Source organism: Dreissena polymorpha, chromosome 14 (assembly GCF_020536995.1).
Source record: "Dreissena polymorpha isolate Duluth1 chromosome 14, UMN_Dpol_1.0, whole genome shotgun sequence".
NCBI lineage: Eukaryota > Metazoa > Mollusca > Bivalvia > Myida > Dreissenidae > Dreissena > Dreissena polymorpha.
Genome location: NC_068368.1, coordinates 475,219 through 497,798, shown reverse-complemented (window position 1 = coordinate 497,798; position 22,580 = coordinate 475,219). Strand labels below are relative to the sequence as shown.

The window sequence follows — 22,580 nt, the reverse complement described above, 5'->3', positions numbered from 1 at the left end:
AGATAAGCAGAACTCGCGCGACGAGAGCGCTTCAGAAATTAGATATTGTCAGTAAATGTGTTTTGTTTATAATGATTTTACTCGAACTTTCAATGTTAAGCAATTGAATCAAAGAATACAATTTAGAGCTTAAAGTAAGAAGACAGCAGAACAAGCTATTTCCTCGTTTGATGTCAGATTGAAAACCTTGGTCCCTTGGTTGTGAATATCAAACTGACAAGGTGAAATACATTCTATTTAATATATGAGCAATTGACAAGGAGTTTTGTTCGTCACAAGGCGTTTCTTTAATATTTAATTTTATTCTGAATTGAGGTATTTTGGTATGATATACATGAGAGAGTTCCTCATAACCCATTTATGCCTAGCGTCTAGAAAAAGGCATTGGCAAACAGCGTAGACCCAGATGAGACGCCGCATGATGCGGCGTCTCATCAGGGTCTGCGCTGTTTGCTTAAGCAAATTATGTAAGAAATATTCTAAATATAGAAATAAATATTCTAGACATCCCTTATTTTGGAAATCATTTGATCCAATTTAGAAGGATGGGAGAGTCCATTAGGCATAAATGGGTTAAATATCGACCCTTTACACGTTGTTTAGTCCTAAAACCTATCAGTCAGTATAATTAGAAGATGACTCAATAATTGAGCCACGTTCTGAGAAAACTGGGCTTAATGCATGTGCGTAAAGTGTCATCCCAGATTAGTCTGTGCAGTCCGCACAGGCTAATCAGGGATGACAATTTCCGCCTAAACTTTATTTTTGGTAAAAAGGGACTTCATTAAAGCTAACAATTCCATAAAGCGGAAAGTATCGTCCCTGATTAGCCTGTGCGAACTGCACAGGCTAATCTGGAACAACACTTTACGCACAAGCATTAAGCCCAGTTTTCTCAGAACGCGACTCATTTCATGAGCACGTGAAGGTGAGTCAGAATAGCGCTACAACAACGTGTTATATCTTTTCTGACGGTTTTTAGTAACCAATTATGACAAACAAGAGTATTTCTTATAAAAAAGCTTTGTCACTTTAAAGACTCAGAGTACAGTGTATGTTATCCTAACTAAGTGGCATATGGGCTTATCTTTCACGTGCATTTGACAGGTTTTCAGATTATGTAATAAAATGTATATTTAATTAAAAATAAATATAATTGCTTGAAATTGAAGTGTATTTAAATTTCACTTTGTCCAACTAGTCAGAAATTGCTTAAATATTTTTAATCTGTTGCATCTGCTAAAGGATTTCAAAAGTCTGGTAATTTAGCTACATCGGGCAAGTCTGTTAACTTCACAAACGTGAATCAGATAAATCGAATGTGATAAAACATTTACTCATAAAAACAAGATTGAATTAATAATAAGAATAAACAAACGGACACGGCAAATATATGAAACTTTATTTATTTATAGTAAAGGTTTCCACACAATCGATCGCATTTGGCTCAAATGTATTCATCTTTAGACGTGTCGCTTCTTCCGGTATTTGCTGGGAAGTCCCTTGGGTCGGTACCTGTTGGGGTCGCCTCCGCTGCGCCCGTGTAAGTTGGCCGCCTGGTCGGCGGCGCTAGAGGCCGCAGAGTCACCCTTGATGTTCCGGTCCACCCACTCGCGCGTGTTGCTACAAATACACATGTTCACGAAATGACGATATTACATTATAATGCAAGTTCTCTATGTATTTTTCAATATTTTCATCCAATATATATAAATAGTAATTATATGCAAATTTATTTCTTAATTCACACAAATCTTACGCACTTAATTATAAATGCTTTCACAATTTTATATGCGATAATGATCGAATAATAACGCTTGAAAATCGTGTACTAATGGCGACTTTTATAACTTCTTTTACGCGACTCTTTTGCATTCCGAAACCGAATCCGCGTGTCGCTTAAAAATAAGGCATATTTAACAAATTAGTGATGTTATCATGTGTTACCTGATCAACCCTGCGGCCCACTTGCCACCTGATCCGTGAGAAGCGGCGTCATGGTTCCCGCGTGCATGGAAGTACTTGTCCGAGTTCTTGAAATTTGCATCACGCATGTCCCTGCAGAAAAAGTGATTTTCAGTTATCTATTTCGTCTTTTGCATCGTACTCCTCCTCATAATTACCAGCAGCAACACCAAAAATAAAAGGAGTAGCAGTAGCAGCAGTAGCAGCAGTAGCAGCAGCAACAGTATCTTCATCAACATCGTTGTTATCAGCATCATCATCGTCGTCATCATCACCATCAATGATCAATCATTATAATCAATGATCAATCATTATCATCATCATTACGAATAACACATATCTTTACTTTTATTTTCTTCATCAGTATACATGTATTTAGAATAATAATCATCATAATTAAAATCATCATCATCTAGCGCGCATATGTGGTCAAATACACACCACCATACAAACTTTAAAAAAACATGTTGATATTTTCGTAAATTAACTTCAAATCAATAAATGAATGTCATTCAATGGGAAAAAATCGAACATTGAACCTTTCATGATGCATAGTTTGCCATATGCCGCGAAAATTCACTTACGTATAAGCATTCACCATAGACCCAGTTCCCCTCACGGCCCCGCCGACGAAATCAGATGCGCTCTTTACACTGTTTTTGGCCCTGTCGAATATGTCTCTCCATTGGGCATCGGAAGTTCCGACCGCCGCCACCATTAGAACCGAAAGCACTAGTACCTTCATGTCTAAAGCAATTATATCTTAATTTGGACAACAAACATACATACAAACACGGAAAGTGCCGCTTCAGGCCGACACTGGTTCTGTTATGTATGGGTGTGAGACACACAGTTTCAGCATCCAAGTTTAATGTTAAACTCAAAAGATAAGTTATAATGTAAGTTACAGCTCGATATCGGACGTGTGACCTCTGAATCGCACAGTAAGTGTACTGTGTGCCGTAGCGCGTTGATAATGTCAATTTGTGAGAATTCAACAGTCCAAATTAATTCTTTTAAAAATATTGCTATACATAAGACAATTCAATTGAAATTAGAGAAAATAAGATATAAACATTTTTTTTTAAGTAAATGGAATAAATTAAAATACCAGCATATATTTACATCGTTTTCTATATACCAATTGTAAGGTTAACTTCAATAAAGATGTATTTGACTGTCCGTGAGTACTGACGGTAAATAGTTAAGTGATTTTAAACAAGCTTTGTATGCGTTTAGAGACAATGCTTTTACATATCGGCTTAATACACACTTAGTTAGTGTAAACAGATACGTTGAAAATAATATAACTCTTACCCCAGTTGTATCAATGCCTTGAATTAGAATGTTCTTGTCTGCTCTGCATCCGTATTTAAACACATCAACCCGGATGCAGTCTTACAAAATGGCGTCATAAATCATCGCAAGCACACCCATGCTATGTTTGTTTAAATTCCCCACGCATTGTTTCACTAACTTCCCCTCGCGTAGACTGAACATTTCAAAACAATGCTCACTGAAATGATGGTTGAACGGGAAAACCAGGCTTAACCTTTACTGTGTTTTTTTTATATATGTTTTAACCGCAATATTAACGTGTTCAAAATCATGATATTTAATAGACTAAAGACTCGTTGTCACCCTTTTTTTCATTACATTTTTGTCTTTTCTGAATTAATTAAACCGCCGTTAAGTCGATAACTTCAGAAAACAGCACGTATACGCTACCTTTTTATCGATGCTAACATAATTAATGTAAAAGCTGACGCGTAATTAACTCGCTGTTTAGTAAACAACTTTAACCACATGAACGTCATTCATACGCACGATAATATTTTTGATCATAATACAAATGCTTTTATGATTTAACCGTCTCTGAGCGTCAAACTATTTATAAACGTAAGAATAAATACCACGCGACGTCCCCATTGCAGTTTGCCATGTTGTAGGTATAAAATGTCGTTGTTGATATTACGAAACAAAGATATCTTAACGAAACTCTGCAGTCTGATAGAATACCTTGCTTTAACCCTTTCCCACTCAGAAGCAAAGTGAAAATGGCTGTGTGCAAACTGTTTGCTGCTCATCCCTATTTAAGGGTTGGACATGAAGCCTTTAAAACATGAATCCAGTAAGAAAGGTCTTTAATTAAATTTAACTTTCTGAGGGACTACAAATGCGTCAAAAAATACGTATCTAAGTGGTAAAGGGTTAAACAGTTTTGTCTACTTACGATTGATCAATATAAATAATCTTAACGCCATTTCTAAATCAAAAATTTAGATATTGATATTCCATATTGATCAATCGTAGGTTAAGATATCTTGATTCCAATGAGTTGCCTATCAAGTAACTCCCGGAGTGGGTATCGCATGTCGACGCCATTTCCACCGAAATTTCTAAAAGTTACAATATTTGCCCTTTAATTACTTCTCAATAACAGCTAATGGAATAATAATAAACTTTCAGAGAAATTGTAATCCAATATGGGGCATGTAAGAATTTATAATATTATACATATATGCGTTAAATTAAAGGAAGCGTTTTTTCCAGAAATAATACACTTGCATTGTTCTTAGTGTGTGAGTGTAGCTGACTAAGGCCATGTTGGACGGGGATATTTCGAATTAACCCATTTATGCCTAGTGGACTCTCCCATCCTTCTTAATTGGATCAATTTATTTCCAAAATTAGGGATGTTTAGTATATTTATTTCTATATTTAGAATATTTATTACAGAAAGTCCTTTAAGCAAACAGCGCAGACCCTGATGAGTCGCCGCATCATGCGGCGTCTCATCTGGGTCTACGCTGTTTGCCAAGGCCTTTTTTCTAGACGCTAGGCATAAATGGGTAAATTATCAGCTTTATATTCATTTACATTCAGGGAATGTTAACTTATGAAACGGTTAAGTATATTCACTTTAGCCTTGCATATATTTGTGGTTACAGAAACATGAAGCCGTATACAATTAGACGCAGTTACAATTACGTTATGAAAGCATCGATGCACACTTAAAAATACACAAATTTAATTACCATTCCATTCACATTGTATGCCATGATCAGTATTTCATATTCATTAAAACTTACATAATATCTTGCTTTTAATGATTTAATTCACAGGGTGAAAACTTTCAACGTATATTTTCTTAATAATGCGTTTGTCAGTCAACGGTGTAAATGTTCTATTACATCATACTTGCGACTTCTTTTTATTTGAATCAAGACTAGCATCCAAAGTACAAAAATGTCGTCAACGTCCCAGAAGCCAATAATAGCACGCAGCTGTATCAATTTTAGTGCACAGAATCATAAACCCACGCATTTAAAAAATAGTCAGGTAATATTAATAAACTGTGAATACATTTACATTAAAAACTTTTATTAGTTCTCTTGTATATATTCTTTGTTAGTATATTTTATTCAATTACAATATTGTACGCGGAAGTTTGATCTCTTGAGAAAAGGGATGCATATGAATTTTTATTAGCCATTTCACTAGTAACCACCACAGTAAACCGATGTATTATGAATTTATGTTTTATCTTATGTACACCTGTAACTTGATTTAAATAAAGGGTTTCACGGTCAGAATTATGTGCGTTATTTTTTCAGATTTTTTTCTTGCAGTTGTCCTTTGGTTAAAAAGAAATGGTCGCGTATTACGCTCATTATGACTTTTAAAAACATAAGAAGTTTAATAAAAGTGTCTTGCAAACGTTAGTCCTCGGACGGACTGACTGACGGACGAACAGGTGGATATACAACTGCATGACCTATTGTTCAATCCAAGTATAACACCATAAACAAAAGATATCTTTTTTGAATCCAAACTCAAAATATAACAATATGCTTATTGTGTTTTAGATTTTAACATGCTGTATTAAGAATGTTTTAATTCCAAGTTATGCAAAACAGAGGTGTAACCGTTCATAACTAAAAAAACACGCTGACGAAATAAAATCAACAAAATAAAACCTGGCGCATATTTTAGAAAGCTTGACTGCATTTCTGATTATAACTTACAATGCGAACAAGATAATCCTAATCCAACCAGGAGTTCAAACAATGCTGGAATGCAAATGTCGGACGTAAATCAAAATGTAAGACGTCTGTGACATGATCTGGATTATCGAAAAAAATATTGTTCAAAATAACGAAGCGAGACCACACATAGCCCATGACATTTAAAGGTGAGTCAAGGTGACGGAAAATTCATAAGAAGGGCAAAATGGGTTCTCACTTTTCGAAAACAAAAGTCATATACCAAGCGAAGGTACTACGCACATACACATAGCGACTTGATAAAAAATGAAAATATGATCAGTCAATCTTAGGACATATTTAATTTGATTAATTTAACTAAATGTGTTACCTTTTATACCGGCCCAATGGCTTTGTTTGATATTTCAGAGAAAAAAAGAGACTTTAACAAGAGAAACTTTAATATGCTTAAACAATATGGTTACATAATAACTTTTGGACAATTTTAGCATTATTTCAGTCTCATCTGGTCAATTTACGATGAAACATCTTAACGATCGGGTCATAGCATGTTTGTTACAAACTTTTTATTTGTTATTACTTTAAATTATGCTCTATTTTCTATGTGATTTGCTCGAACCCGGTGTGGTTGCCTTTAATAACATATACATTACATTTAAAGTTCATCAGATTTAAACCAATCCAGTAATATCAGATCTTTTGCTATGCGTCGTGTCCGTTACAAATTTGAATTATTTAAGAGGTGAATATTTGGCATTAAATCCGATGTAATGTTCAATGAATCCCATCTGATTATGACATGCTGCTACTAGGAACAAGCAAGCAAAAATCGTTTTTTATTTTAATCAAATTATTTGGTTCTCCGAAAATGAATCAGTTATTCCCGAAACGTGTGTTTTATAAATATAATTGTACTTATAGGAACTCGATATAACAATTTTCTAGGGTTCGTATATTTCACAATATTTAAAATGTAATACATAACACGTGTATTATAAGGGGCATCTAAGACCAATGCTTTGGTAAAAAATTGTCAGTAATAACATGTCAGAAATTTTCAAACCCTGCAGACATGTTAACCATAGTGTCACTCGATGTATACACATTTAAAAACATGTAAGCAGTATTTGGTATTCTTCATTTATAAGATTAGGAAACGATATCAGTCGTTTCAAAATATGCTAATGAAGAGGTCTAGGGTGTGTTCTTATGTTAATAAGTAATACGCATATTATATATGCTTTTAGATCGCAACAATACATTTGCTAACAATCGGAGTGATTCATTTTTTGATAGCAAGTATATACTATATAAGGAAACGCCAAACTAATATATACGTTACCGCAAGCGATCCAGATAGTTCACTTGATAGCTGCGTAGAAACAACAATTGACGTCATGAAGCTGAGATTTCTGGTCGCCGTGGCAATCGTTGCACCCTCGTATTGCTACGACGCACCCAAGCCAAATGAATGTACAAAGGATGGGCGATTCTTTCCGTGCGGTACGATTACACAAAATTGCATCATCATTTTTGAAAAGATTACGGAAAATTGTCAAGCAATAAAGTTTTTTTTATACAGAATTATTAAATAACGACACATGAACTATTTGATTATCTACAGAGTTTATAACTAACCAACGCTATGAGATACCAACCACATGCATCCAGTGCTATTTCTCTTTAATAAGATATGCTTTTGTAAAACTTATGTTTTATGTAATAATGATAAAAACGTACAAACCAAATCATCGATTGTTTGTGTTAAGTGACGTATTACGTTTCAGTATAATTACAAACACAAGCGTTATTTAAAATAAAATGTGCTGTCATAACTCGTGGCTTTTCTGTAATATGTGGGAAAATGTGACCAACATATCATCGATCGCTTGTGCGATTTATTTTTTTGTATATGAACGTTTAAAATGTAATATTTTTTTATTTTTTCACATGCTATATTTTGAAGGAAAGTTCGCGGACCCCAGTGATCGTTGCAACGATTGCGAATGCTTCCTGGATGGAAACTACACATGCTCAAAGAGGGTCTGCCCTGCAGTGAACTGCCCCGTTGAGAAGAGGATGTACAGGTGGGTTAGGGCTTTTAACTCCTCGTAGTGGTAACGAAAGAAACAGTCGTTTATTAAACATAAACGATTTCGTATATTTTAAAACATCCAATTTAGTTTATGCATATACTTTTCTGTATTGTATTCTAACTCAATTTACAATAGATGTATCATACACTTAGCGCGTGTAGAAACTGTCGACAGACTGTACACTCCGCCGTTGTTATTTGACATAATTAGCCAGAATTTCATTGTATAAAAAAAGAATTTTCTACTGTTAGAAATGAAAGGCAGGCCCTATTGATCGTAAGTTAAAAGAATTACCCAAATTTTGTTAAGCAGTGTAGCTGACTAACCCATATTTTTACCATTATTTACGACAATAAAATTTTGCGCTAATTTTCCTCAAGTATGCCGGAATAAATAAATTTCTGCTTCTGCATTTTCCAAATTGAAAATTATAGGGAAGGGGGATTTCATTTTGAAACGATGTTATCCGAATGATGACATTATGGGTATTGAATCTCATCTAGAAATAATGAGCTGTTACAACATTTTTACAATGACTCGATATCGGATGTAATATACTTTTATTAGTATATTTGTACATACTATTTATATTTTCCCAAACCATTTAGACCAGGTTCCTGCTGTGCGGTATGTTTTGACCATGGAAGCAAGACCTCCGATAGCAGTAGCGATATCGATCATCACACAAGTTCTGACAAAGATGAAAGGTACCGTCGCACAGTCGCGTATTACCCAGGCAAAGGGTCATCCGGATCAACAACAAGCGAACGCCATACATCGAAATCCAGCAGCGATAATCCTCCAGAAGGGTATAACAGAGCACGACGGTCATTGAATATCGATGGCGAAGCAGATGTTCGCCGTTTCGTTCGTACGATCGTGTATAAGCCAGGTTCCAGAACAAGCGACCATCATGGATCTAGCTCCAGTAGCGATGGAAAAGGACACCAAGGCGGAAAAAGCTCGGGAAAATCTGGGTCAAAATCAAGCCACAGTTCCAAATCCAGTAACGGTGGAAATGGATATAAAGGCGGAAAATAGCTCGGAGAGTTCTTGAAAAAAAATTGTGGTGCATTTTGATTTTACAAAACGATTTATTCAAATAAAACGACCAAGCATCCAAAACATCTCTCTTATTTCTTGCCTTTCACAAATGTTCTCATACGTAAGGCCAGTTATTATCTTAATATGGATATTTCAACAAATTAAAACCATTCAAAATGAAGATTGCTCAATTTTCATAAGAGGAATACTTGTCCATTTGTAAATGAAAACAAAAAATAAATATTACAATTACCGGTATGTGTAAAGCATGGATCTAAAACACCGCTTGTAATGATTCAATCGTAATCACAGATTTTAGTAACTGTATCTTTTGATATTAACTGTTTTAATTATGCAAATTAGAAATTTCATATATCATGGTCGAATTAATTAAGTTTACATATTAACCGTGTAGTCGGTGGTTGTGTAGTTATAAAATAAATAAGTGGGTTATATTTCAGTTTTCTTTTTTTTATATTAATGATGATGGTCTGTAATATAATTGCATGAAGTATTTTACGTATTGTGATACATTATAAATCAGATGATTGAAACAATACAAAATTCTTCAAATAATAAAATGATTACAATTATAACAATAATACACGTAAACACAGTAACAATAATAAAATGAATAACAAGTGACCAGATCTAGACAATATATATATGAAGAATTGTAGGTTATGAGACCAATTTAAAATGCCTACAGCTATGACAAGGTTTAATAACGAACTGGGTCAATGTTTATGAATAATTAAAAATCATAGGGATGATTCAGAAAACAACTCATAAAAAAGCATGCACTGTTAAAACATATCACCACTGATTCACTCACAAACATCACTTTCACACTGATTACCTCTCATCCATCGTTATAGGATTATGAATGAATTGAAATAGTAATAAATACCCTGCTACAACAGTATATAATAATGTGCTGGCTTCCTTCTGAGTAAAGAATCGTGTATGCAAGAGAACACAATACACATTCACGTCACTTAACCTACATTCCAGTTTTGTTTTCGGACGGATCTGGCCGTATTATTGTGTGGAAAATATAATGACCAAAAGCTATTTAAGTTCGGACCTCGAAATGACGAGAGTTTATGTCTAGTAATGCAAGTTCGATATATTGTTAATTGTATTCATCTGAATATATCAATACAACAACACATACGTAACTCTATACCTTTGCGAATTTAATTTAAATATAATATATATAATATATGTTACATATACACTTTTATAACAGTATACATATAAGCGTTCAATAATAAAAGCGTATTTTCAAAAATAATACACTTGCAATGTTCTCAGTGATTAAGTGTATCTGACTAAGACCATGCTTGACGTGAATATCTTGAAATAATTATCAGCTGTAACGCTGCTGTAAAATGTCTGCATGAAGGGAATGTGAACTTATCAAAACGGTGAAATATATACCAATGAGCCCTGCATATATTTGTGGATACATATACCAATACCAATAAGCCTTGCATATATTTGTGGATACATATAACAATAAGCCTTGCATATATATCTGGATACATGTACCAATAAGCCTTGCATATATTTGTGGATGCATATACTAATAAGCCTTGCATATAGTTGTGGATGCGTATATCAATGAGCCTTGCATATAATTTGTGGATGCATATACCAATAAGCCTTGCATATACTTGTGGATACATTTACCAATAAGCCTTGCATATATTTGTGGATGCATTTACCAATAAGCCTTGTATATATTTTTTTTATATATATACCAATAAGCCTTGCATATGTTTCTGGATACATATACCAATAAGCCTTGCATATATTTGTGGATACATATACCAATAAGCCTTGTTTATAGTTGTAGATGCATATACCAATGAGCCTTGCATATATTTGTGGATGCATATACCAATACGCCTTGCATATATTTGTTGATACATATACCAATAAGCCTTGCATATATTTGTGGATGCATTTACCAATAAGCATTGCATATATTTGTGGATACATATACCAATAAGCCTTGCATATATTTTTGGATACATATACCAATAAGCCTTGCATATATTTGTGGATGCATATACCAATAAGCCTTGCATATATTTGTGGATACATATACCAATAAGCTTTGCTTATATTTGTGGATAAATATACCAATAAGCCTTGCATATATTTGTGCATGCATATACCAATAAGCCTTGCATATTTTTTGTGGATGCATATACAAATAAGCCTTGCATATATTTTTGGATACATATACCAATACGCCTTCATATATTTGTGGATGCATATACTAATAAGCCTTGCATATATTTTTGGATACATAAACCAATAAGTCTTTCATATATTTGTGGATGCATATACCAATAAGCCTTGCATATATTTGTGGATACATATACCAATAAGTCTTGCATATATTTGTGGATACATATACCAATAAGTCTTGCATATATTTGTGGATGCATATACCAATAAGCCTTGCATATATTTGTGGATGCATATACCAATAAGCCTTTCATATATTTGTGGATACATTTACCAATAAGCCTTGCATATATTCGTGGATACATATACCAATAAGCCTTGCATATACTTGTGGATGCATATTCCAATAAGCCTTGCATATATTTTTGGATACATTTACCAATAAGCCTTGCATATCATTGTGGATGCATATACCAATAAGCCTTGCATATATTTTTGGATGCATATAACAATAAGCCTTGCTTATATTTGTGGATACATACACCAATAAGCATTGCATATATTTGTGGATGCATATACCAGTAAGCCTTGCATATATTTGTGGATACATATACCAATAAGCCTTGCATATATTTGTGGATGCCTATACCAATAAGCCTTGCATATATTTTTGGATACATATACCAATAAGCCTTGCATATATTTATGGATACATATACCAATAATCCTTGCATATATTTGTGGATACTGAAACATGAAGATGTACAAAATTCTATGCAGTTACACTTAAGGTATGACAGTATCTACGCACACTTAAGAAGTACACATCTTTTATTAACCATTTTATTCACATTGTATGACATAATCAGAATTTCACATTCATGACACGCAACATAATAACTTGTTTAGACGAACATAAGCGATAAGGTATATATATAAAGCATTTTAATCATTTAATCCACATGGTGAAAACTCGGATTCGACGAATATTGTCTTTATGATGCTTTTGCGAGTCAACGGTGAAAATAGTGTATTACACCTTGCCCCCAACTTTATTTGAATTAAGTCTAGTACCAAAGTACAGAAACGTCTTCAAATATAAAATCAAAGAAATGTATAACTTTAATAATAGCACGCAGATTTATCAATTTGAGTCCACAGAATCACAAACCCACGCGCTTAAAAAAATAATCAAGTATTATAATAAAAAAACAGTGCATACATTTTATTAAAATCTTTTTAAAGTGTCTTCTGTATATGAACTTTATCAGTATATCTTATTCAATTAAAATATTGTAACCGGAAGTTTGAACCCATTGTAAAAAGGATGCATATGAACTTTAAATAGTCGTTCCACTTGTTATCACCACAGTAAACCGATGTATTATAAATAAATGGTTTAACTTATGTACACCTGTGATTTCATCTAAAGTATAAGTTTCACGGTCACAGTTATGTGCTTTGTTGAGAAATTATATTTTTTCTTTCAGTTATCCTTTGGTTTTTAAGAAAAGGTCGTGTATTATGCTCAATGTGGCTTTTCGAAACATACGCAGCTCAATAAATTAAAGTGTCTTTCATACGTTTTTCCTCGGACGGACTGACTGACAAACGAACAGGTGGATAGACGACTAGCAAACCTATAGTTGAATCCAAGTAAAACACCAGGTACTATAGATATCTATATGAATCCAAATTCAAAATATAACACTATAATAATTGTATTTTAGATTTTAACATGCTGTATTAAGTAGGTTTAAATACAAAGTTGTGAAAAACAGACTAAGGTGTAACCTTTCTTTACTTAAAAAAACACGATGACGAAATAATATCAACAAAATAAAACCTGGCGCATATTTTAGTAAGGTCGCCTGCATTTCTGATAAGAACTCACAATGCGAACAATATAATCCTAATCAATCTAGAAGTACGAACAATGGTGCTTTGTAAATGTCGGACGCAAATCAAAATGTAAGACGTCTTTTACATGATCTGGATTATCGAAAAAAATATTGTTCAAAATAACGAAGCGAGACCACACATAGCCCATGCAATTTATATGTAAGTCAAAGTGACGCACAATTAACTAGAAGGGCAGGTATTGGTTCTCACTTTTCGAAACAAAGTCATATACCAAGCGAAGGTACTACACACTTACAAATAGCAACTAAGTAAAAAAGGAAAAAAAGATCCGTCAACCTTAGGACATATTTTGTTTGACTAAGTTAACTATATGTATTACCTAGTTTACCTGTCCAATGGCTTTGTTTGATATTTCACAGAAAAAAAGAGACTTTAAAAAGAGATTGACTTGAATATGCATAAACAAATATTGAAACATAATAACTTTCGGACAATTTTAGCATTACTGTCGTAAAAAAATACTTATTTCAATCTGATCTGGCCAATGTACGATGCAACATCTTAGTGGTATACGGGTAATAGCGCGGTTGTTTTAAACTTTATATTACTTATGACATTTAATTACATTATGCTTTTTTTCCATGTTATTCTCTTGAATCCTGCGTGGCTACCTTTAATAACATATATAGCACATTTAGGCTTCATAATGTCTATAGCACTCAAATAATATCAAATAAATTGCTATGTTTCGTCTCCGCTACAAGTTCGGATTATGTTATAGGTGAACATTTGGCATTAAACCCGATGTCCTGTTCAATGAACCATACGGATTATTGCATGCTGCTACAAGGGATAAGCAATGTAACGAAGAAAGAAATGCGTTCTTTATTTTAATCAAACTGTGTGGCTCTTCGTAAATTTATCAGTAATTTCCGAAACGTGTTTTTATAAATAAAAGTATACTTTCAAATGGGAAACCGATATAACGATTTCTAGGTTTCGTATATATCGATATATTTAAAATGTAATACATTAAATGTGTATAATAAGGAGCATATAAGACTTATAAATTGGTAAACGATGTGTCACTTATAAAATGTCTGATTTTTTTAAGGCTGCGAGAGTCATTCCCTTTTTCGGGATTATAAACCTGCAGACATGGTAACCATAGCGTCACTCCATGTATACACATTCAAAAACATGTAAACAGTATTTGATATTCTTTATTTATAAGATTAGGAAACGATATCAGTCGTTTCAAAATATGCTAATGAAGAGGTCTAGGGTGTGTTCTTATTTTAATAAGTAATACGCATATTATATATGCTTTTAGGATCGCAACAATACATTTGCTAACAATCGGGTTGATTCATTTTTTGATAGCAAGTATATACTATATAAGGAAACGCCAAACTAATATATACGTTACCGCAAGCGATCCAGATAGTTCACTTGATAGCTGCGTAGAAACTACAATTGACGTCATGAAGCTGACATTGCTGGTCGCCGTGGCAATCGTTGCACCCTCGTGCTACGACGCCTATTTACCGGCACCCAAGCCAAATGGATGTACGAAGGATGGACGATTCTTTCCATACGGTACGATCATATTTTTACATTATATTTGATAACAAAACGGACAATTGTCAAACAATAAAGTTTAATTTTTATTGAATTATTTAGGAACTTTACATGAATATGTGATTATCTACAGAGTTTATAACTAACCAGATTAATGATTAATAAAATATTCTTTTGTAAAACATAGCTTTTATGTAATAATGGGGGAAATGTTACAGTCTTATCACCGTTTATTTGTGCAAACTGATTATTAAATTTGAATATAAGTACTAAAACAAGCGTTATTTAAAATAAAATAGACTCTCATAACACCTGGCTTTTCTGTAAGAGGTGGGAAATAGTTAAAACATATTATCGATCGTTTGCGAAAAACATTAAAGAAAAACATGTTTTTTAATGTATTCACAATATATACTTTTAAGGAAAGTTCGAGGACCACAGTGACCATTGCAACGAGTGCGAATGCTTTCAAGATGGAAACTACAAATGCTCCAAGAGGGCCTGCCCTGCAGCGAACTGCCCCGTTGAGAAGATGAAATACAGGTGGGTTATTGCTGTTAACTTCTCGCAATGGTATTCACTTCCAAGATCGGTCAATGCTACGGTCAAGAAAATAATAGTCAATGTATTTTAAAAGTAAATGCTTTGGTAATGAAAGAAAAACTCGTGTATTACACAAAAACGATTTTTTACACTTGAGGAAAATCTATTATGTTTATGTATATACTATTCTGTAATGTATTCTTAATTAATTTACAAAAGAGGCATCAGAGATAAGCGCGTTAAGAAACCTAACGACGAATTAGTGCTTTTGTGTTGTAGCTTGTACAAACATTAAATAAAACAACGAAAAAGGCAAACACGTTTTGCCTTTTCTGTTTTAAGGCGCGTAGACACCCTCATATAACCTACCTTTTCGTAAAGAGCATTCCGAGCCAAATTGATTTAAACAATAAAAAAATATTGGTCATCCAGTATGTACGAAAAAACTCTACGCGAATCAACGGTCAGTGTTTTAAGGCCATCTTTTTTCCGGCTTTTCTCCAGTTGATGACGGTTTCCCGCCATCTGTCAAATTCTCACGTAGTTTCCAACCTATAAGCAAAACGCTTATTTTGTAGTATACAACAATGTTTTTCCTACCACATGTCATGCACACAGAAATATTCAAAAATAAAGTCATGGCAAGTGCCCACACAGAGAATTGTGTTTTCAAATAATTGACGTTCCATTTTTAGAGGGAATAGCATTGAACACCAAACGTATTTAGTATACGGTAACCTTACAATCTCCACGCAGAGTTGTCGTTCCTTCCTCTCACATACAAGTCTGCGAAAGGCTCAGCACGCCATTTTGTCTATATAATAGCTAAAACCGAACAAACGCATTCAATGTATATTTGATTGGATATTTAAGATCGCATGCATTAAATTAAAAAATATTACTTTTAAATGTACGATAAATCGTGCAAAAACTTGCGAGTTTTAATGCAACTCTTTGGAACTTTTTTATTGCCCATTTACGCAGATGGAATCATTTCACGCACTTTACAAATGTCAACAATTGAACATAATGTTAATTGAGTGACGTTAGGAATTGCTTCGACGTGTGTATGTATGTTGGTTTCTTAACATCAAGAAACCATATCAATTTTATAATAATGAATTAAGACTGATATAAGATATCATGGTATGATATGGTTTTCTTTAATGCAGTGAATGCAATGTAACCGTCGTGCAAGAGATTGTTTAGTATACTGTAACCTCAATGATGAACGCTTGGTATGATCATGACATGAATGAGACGCTTTCATAACAATAGTCCGTTCTGAGCCCAAAACAGAGGTGAATGTAATGTAACCGTCGTGCAAGAGATTGGGTAACCTTAATCAAAATGCTATACTGCAATAATATATGACTGTGTGAATCGCACTTCTCTACTTAGGTTACACAACACCAAAACAGTTTACAACAGTACAAGTACCACGTCGTTATTATATGACATAATCAACCAGCATTAACCAACTATGCATTGTATAATAAAACAATATTTTCTTCGGTATTGCATCATAAAACAGTATTTCCTACTGCTATGAAGACGGCAATGATCATGAGTTAAAAGAATTACCCAAATATTGTTTGCGGTGTAGCTGACTAATCAACGGGAATAAAATGTTGCCGAAATATTCCACCAGTATTTCGGAATCAATAAAATTATACTACTACCATTGCCTAATTGTAAATAATAGGGATGGGTATAGCATTGTGAAACGATGTCAGCCGAATGATGATATTTTTGCTATCGAATCTCATCTAGACATAATCAGATGTTAGAGCAGTTTCATTCTGAACTCACCAAATCTTAATAGACTGTGTGCGTGTCCCTTTATGTTATGTTCAGTTTTATATCACTTAATTATTCTTATTCCGTATTCGTTCCTTATCCAAAAAGTCGTGCTATATTTCGTTTTATAATGACATACACACATTTTAGAACATTGAGCTTTGTATGAGTCAGCATTCCAACGAAAACCTAGTGCACTTTCTTTTAACGTAATACATACTCTCGCGGAGGATATCAAGGTCAGTGCACGGTAAGTCTGTCTGGAAATCGTCCCTGAAAGCTATAATAGGCTAACGATAGTTAAATAAGTGTCATTGTAAACGAAGTCTGGCTTGCATCTCTATAGGAAAGAAGATAGATTTATCATAACAAAACTTAATTGGATATAAATGTCTGGAGCGAATAGGTGGAAATAAAACGGCGTCATCGTGCAATAGTTAAGATCCATGTCTTTCAATGGTGAAAAACAAACTATAATACTGGAAGTGAAATACATGGAATGTGATGACGCATATAATATGATTGGAAGCGGTATCATTTACATCTAGGTACACATGTGTGATTGAATATATGTGAACATATATATATATATATATATAGATAAATAGTTAGTAAGCTTCAACCCCTCAAAATCCGAATAAATGCTAATATCTAGCTATGCGTAATATTAATATACCGATTGTTAACGTCCTTAAACATTTAGGTGTATTTATGTCTAATTACTGTACTTGGCATGCACATATATCGTATGTAAAAGAAAAAGCATGGAAAACATTCCATATAATGCGTCGTTTAACAACATTTCTCGATAGAAAAACGCTTCAGAAAATATAATTTTCTTTTATACCAATTCTTGAATATTCAGACACTGTGTTTGATTATTGTACACAATATGAAAACGATGAACTTGAAAAAATCCATACTGAAGCCGAGCATATAACATCTGGATGCACACGTTTAGTCTCAATTGACGACCTTTTAAATGAGCTAGAGTGGGACACCATCAGCGAACGCAGATGCAAACACAAATAAATATTTATGTATGAAATTATTTCCACCAATGTCCCAAACTATATGCAATCTCTATTGCGCCTCCAACAGTGGGTTCACGTAACAATTACTCTCTAAGAAATTCATCACATTTACAAACAATTCAAGCTCGAACATCATTATATTCAAGTTCTTTCATACCATCTACTGTATGCGAATGGAATCGTCTCCCCGACGACATCAAAAATGCTGAAACGCTCCATTCCTTCAAAATAAAAGACTGATTAACAGTGGTGAACTTATAAATACAATATCAATTTATTCTGCCCCATGCATCGAAACTATTCTATATGGAGACGAATCACGTGACTACTTTACCAATACTAAAATAGCTGATGCAGTTCACAAATTTATTATAAATAGTAAGCGATTTGATAAGTAACTATGCTACAGAACGAATGGCATACTTCTTTTTCTTTCTCGCTCGAACTCAACAATTCTTCACAAACATCTTCTTTCTTTTCTTTCATAACCTTTCTATTTATTTCTTACATTTCTCAAACATGTCAACATATTAATTTTATTAAGGAAATATATTTTTAAAAATGGAGTTTTTTGGTATCAACATATTGTTCACTTTGCCTTATATAGCCTATTATATCCGCAAACAGTGAAACTTTTCATATAGAAAAGGAGAAGAACCATATAAGGCTGTTTCTTTCGTTCTTATCCTTTTCGAACATGAAAGTATAAGTATTGTTGTATGATATTCTATGAATAAATAATGTCAACTTGCTAGAAATAAATATGTTTAAACTAAATCTATATGTAAAATATATTTCCTATATGTATTATATTATGCAACCAGCATATATAAGTGTATGCAAGTGCAAAGGGAATGTTATATGTAATATGTAATTATTAATAAATTGTATAATCATGTATTAAATATTGTTAAAATAAATATGAAAAACACTAAATAATAATAATTTCATTAGATGGATAATGTGCTAAAACGTTTTATAAACGTAAATGCTCAACCTTTATTAAGAAGAACTTATTTACGCCGAATATCATTTTAACAGATGATTATTGTTTTTATTATTATTATGGCTTTTATTGGAGGGTTATCTTGCTTACCCACTTGTTAAATAAATTTATTTTAAATACATGCTATACCCATTTAATCATTCTTTTATTATTCATGTAATGATGTCATATCATGTTTTGCATACATACGATGAATCGACATCAGATGTAATATACACATTTTATTAGTTTAAATGTTCATACTATTAAAATTTTACCAAACCATTTAGACCCGGTTCCTGCTGTGCTGAATGTTTCGACCATAGAAGCAAGACCTCCGATAGCAATAGCGATAGCGATCACCACACAAGCTATGACAAAAATACAAGGAACCGTCGCACACTCGAGAATACGCCAGATGAAGAGTCATCCGGATCTACAACAAGCGAGAGCTATAACGCAGCAGTTGGTCGCCGTCGTTTTGCTCGAACGATCGTGTATAAGCCAGGTTCCAGAACAAGCGACCAACATGGTTCAAGCTCCAGTAGCGATGGAAAAGGACATACAGGCGGAAAAGGCTCTGGAAGATCTGGGTCGAAATCAAGCCACAGTTCTAAATCCGGTAAAGGTGGAAAAAGCTCGAGGAGTTCCGGAGGCCATACATCGAAATCCAGCGGCGATAATCGTCCAGAAGGGTATAACAGAGCACGACGGTCATTGAATATCGACGACAAAGCTGATGTTCGCCGTTTTGTTCGTACGATCGTGTATAAGCCAGGTTCCAGAACAAGTGACAATCATGGATCGAGCTCCAGTAGCGATGGACATAATGGCGGAAAAGGCTCTGGAAGATCTGGGTCGAAATCAAGCCACAGTTCCAAATCCGGTAAAGGTGGAAAAAGCTCGGAGAGTTCCGAAGGCCATACATCGAAATCCAGCAGCGATTATCGTCCAGAAGGGTATAACAGAGCACGACGGTCAGTGAATATCGATGACGAAGCAGATGTTCGCCGTTTTGTTCGTACGATCGTGTATAACCCAGGTTCCAGAACTAGCGACCATCATGGATCGAGCTCCAGTAGCGATGGAAAAGGACTCAAAGGCTCTGGAAGATCTGGGTCAAAATCTAAGCCACAGTTCTAAATCCGGTAAAGGTGGAAAAAGCTTCGGGGAGTTCCGAAGGCCATACATCGAAATCCAGCGGCGATAATCGTCCAGAAGGGTATAACAGAGTACGACGGTCATTGAATATCGACGACGAAGCAGATGTTCGCCGTTTTATTCGTACGATTGTGTATAATCCAGGTTCCAGAACAAGCGACCATCATGGATCGAGCTCCAGTAGCGATGGACACAAGGGTGGAAAAGGCTCTAGGAAGATCTGGGTCGAAGTCAAGCCACAGCAAAAGTTCAAAATCCAGTAAAAGTGGAAAGGGAAAAAAGAGCGGAAAAAGCTCGAAGAGTTCCGGGAAAAAATCCCACAGCAGCCACAGTTCGAAGTACTAGAGGGCACATGAGTCTCGCCGAACACAGAATTCTATGATGCTGCATTTTGATTATACAAAACGATTTAAGCTAATAAAACAACACAGCATCCTAAATATTTCTCTTATAAATATTTCTTTTACAAATGATCCCTTACGTTTCAAGCTTAGTTTTAATATTAACGATGGGGATTGAACTAATTCTAACGATTTCGCAATATGAAGATTGCATATTTGGTCCTAAGAGACTTCCTATCAGTTTGTTATTGAAAAAAAAAAAACTAAACATTACACTCGGACTAGAGCATTGACATTTTCAATTGATCATGTCTGAAACCCTATTTTAATCACTAAATCCCAATTGTAGTAAATGCAGATTTATAGAACTGTTTTGTTTTATTTATGCTTATTAAAGATGTCATCACTATCATGACAGAAATAATAAGCTTTACAAACATACAATGATTATATAAGTATGCGTTGGTTAACGCCATGTTCATGCATATGTTTCCGAAGAAATAATCGTGTATACATGAAATGCCTTATTTTTGAAAGAACACAATACTCATTTCCGTCACTTAACCAGAATTCCAGTGTTTTCAGTAGGTCTTGTCGTATAATTTTGTGGTTAACATGTTCAATAAATAGAAACTCACTGTTAACATTAGGAAAACATTTTTAAAAATTAAATTGAGCATGCAAAAATGTTGACATCGCGATAAACACAACAAAACACTTTCGTTTGTATATTACTAATTTATTCTTATTTATGTTTGAAAACGGTAGCAAAATTGTACCTTTTTCTCACATTGTTAATTTTTTTTCAAACCATGTATGTTTGTTTAATTACATCTTTTTCGTAAAATCTTGTTTAGTACTTTTTGTATACTGGTAACAAACGTCTGAACAAATCTTTCTTGCAATTTGTATTTGAATATGTGCCGCTATGTATAATGATTATGATTTAATTGTTATTGATCTACCTACAACAAAAAGTGGAATATGTATCGGGACCATATTTGTTTTAATTCATTAGCTGGGCTTTGAAAATTAAATAAATCTTTTGTATTAATTGTTTAATACTGTGTATCATTAGGAATCCATTTTAAGTTTTTCGAAAGAATCTATGTTAATATTTGAATTATCAAATAATTTATGTGCGATCCAATCAACAAAACACATTGCAAATAATTAAATCCGGTTTGAATAACAATATGTAAAATGCCAGTTTCTGTCATTTCCCGATAATGTTGAATGAGCAATTGTGTGCCTAATTGGCCAATGATATTAGCACTGATGGAGTACTTGCTAATCACCCTGACCGACGGAAATGAAATGACGCCTGAACAAAATGAGCATGCTTACCGAATGCCTGGACCAAAAATGTAACGTCAAGCCACCCACAGTCAAAACGCACACCGTATAAATGGTTTAATTTTGGGCGGGGTTAGATGTAACATGACGTCATTATTTGTCGATTTTCGTGAATTCATTCTTTAACAATGGCAAATATTTTTTTTTCCAACACATTTTATTTTGCAAACAAGTATATTTGCAATATAACACAACAAAAAGCAAGCATGTAATGCAACCAACTCATATCTTAAGTTATATAGTAGTAGTAGTCAACAGCAGACAAAATATATATGTAGTGAAGTGTCTTGAACATTTTACAGTAATATGAAGTTGTGTGTTGGAAAGAAAAACATGCTCAAAGTACATACAGGAGAAAAAAACACATCTTCCAGTTTGAAAGGACATCACAGAATGTGTACAGTGTAGTAACAGATGAAAAAAAGCATAGAGAGGTGGTAATAGGTACATATATTTATTTAATATAACACAAAGTACATAAAAAGAAAAACAACAACATCTTTCAAAGTGAGAAGAGAACAAAGAATGTGTACATTGTAATAACATTTTAGAAAGGCACAGAGAAACAATAATATGTGCATATAGTTATAGTATATATAATA

The 22,580-nt window shown here is 33.9% G+C and overlaps 3 protein-coding genes across 3 annotated transcripts; 2 read left to right on the top strand and 1 right to left on the bottom strand.

Moving 5' to 3' along the window:
- Positions 1-1,385: 1,385 nt before the first annotated feature.
- On the bottom strand, positions 1,386-3,459 carry LOC127857588 (serum amyloid A-2 protein-like). Its single transcript, XM_052394063.1, has 4 exons — positions 3,283-3,459; positions 2,550-2,712; positions 1,948-2,058; positions 1,386-1,623 (listed from the first exon to the last, which is right to left on the bottom strand). The coding sequence occupies exons 2-4, from the start codon at positions 2,708-2,710 to the stop codon at positions 1,464-1,466; spliced, it is 432 nt and encodes a 143-aa protein (XP_052250023.1). The 5' UTR covers positions 2,711-2,712; positions 3,283-3,459; the 3' UTR covers positions 1,386-1,463.
- A 3,867-nt stretch (positions 3,460-7,326) lies between these two features.
- On the top strand, positions 7,327-9,132 carry LOC127857587 (uncharacterized). The gene is made up of 3 exons (XM_052394062.1): positions 7,327-7,475; positions 7,939-8,059; positions 8,677-9,132. The coding sequence occupies exons 1-3, from the start codon at positions 7,370-7,372 to the stop codon at positions 9,107-9,109; spliced, it is 660 nt and encodes a 219-aa protein (XP_052250022.1). The 5' UTR covers positions 7,327-7,369; the 3' UTR covers positions 9,110-9,132.
- A 5,486-nt stretch (positions 9,133-14,618) lies between these two features.
- On the top strand, positions 14,619-20,713 carry LOC127857585 (hornerin-like). Its single transcript, XM_052394060.1, has 3 exons — positions 14,619-14,776; positions 15,181-15,301; positions 19,411-20,713. The coding sequence occupies exons 1-3, from the start codon at positions 14,662-14,664 to the stop codon at positions 20,261-20,263; spliced, it is 1,089 nt and encodes a 362-aa protein (XP_052250020.1). The 5' UTR covers positions 14,619-14,661; the 3' UTR covers positions 20,264-20,713.
- Positions 20,714-22,580: the final 1,867 nt, after the last annotated feature.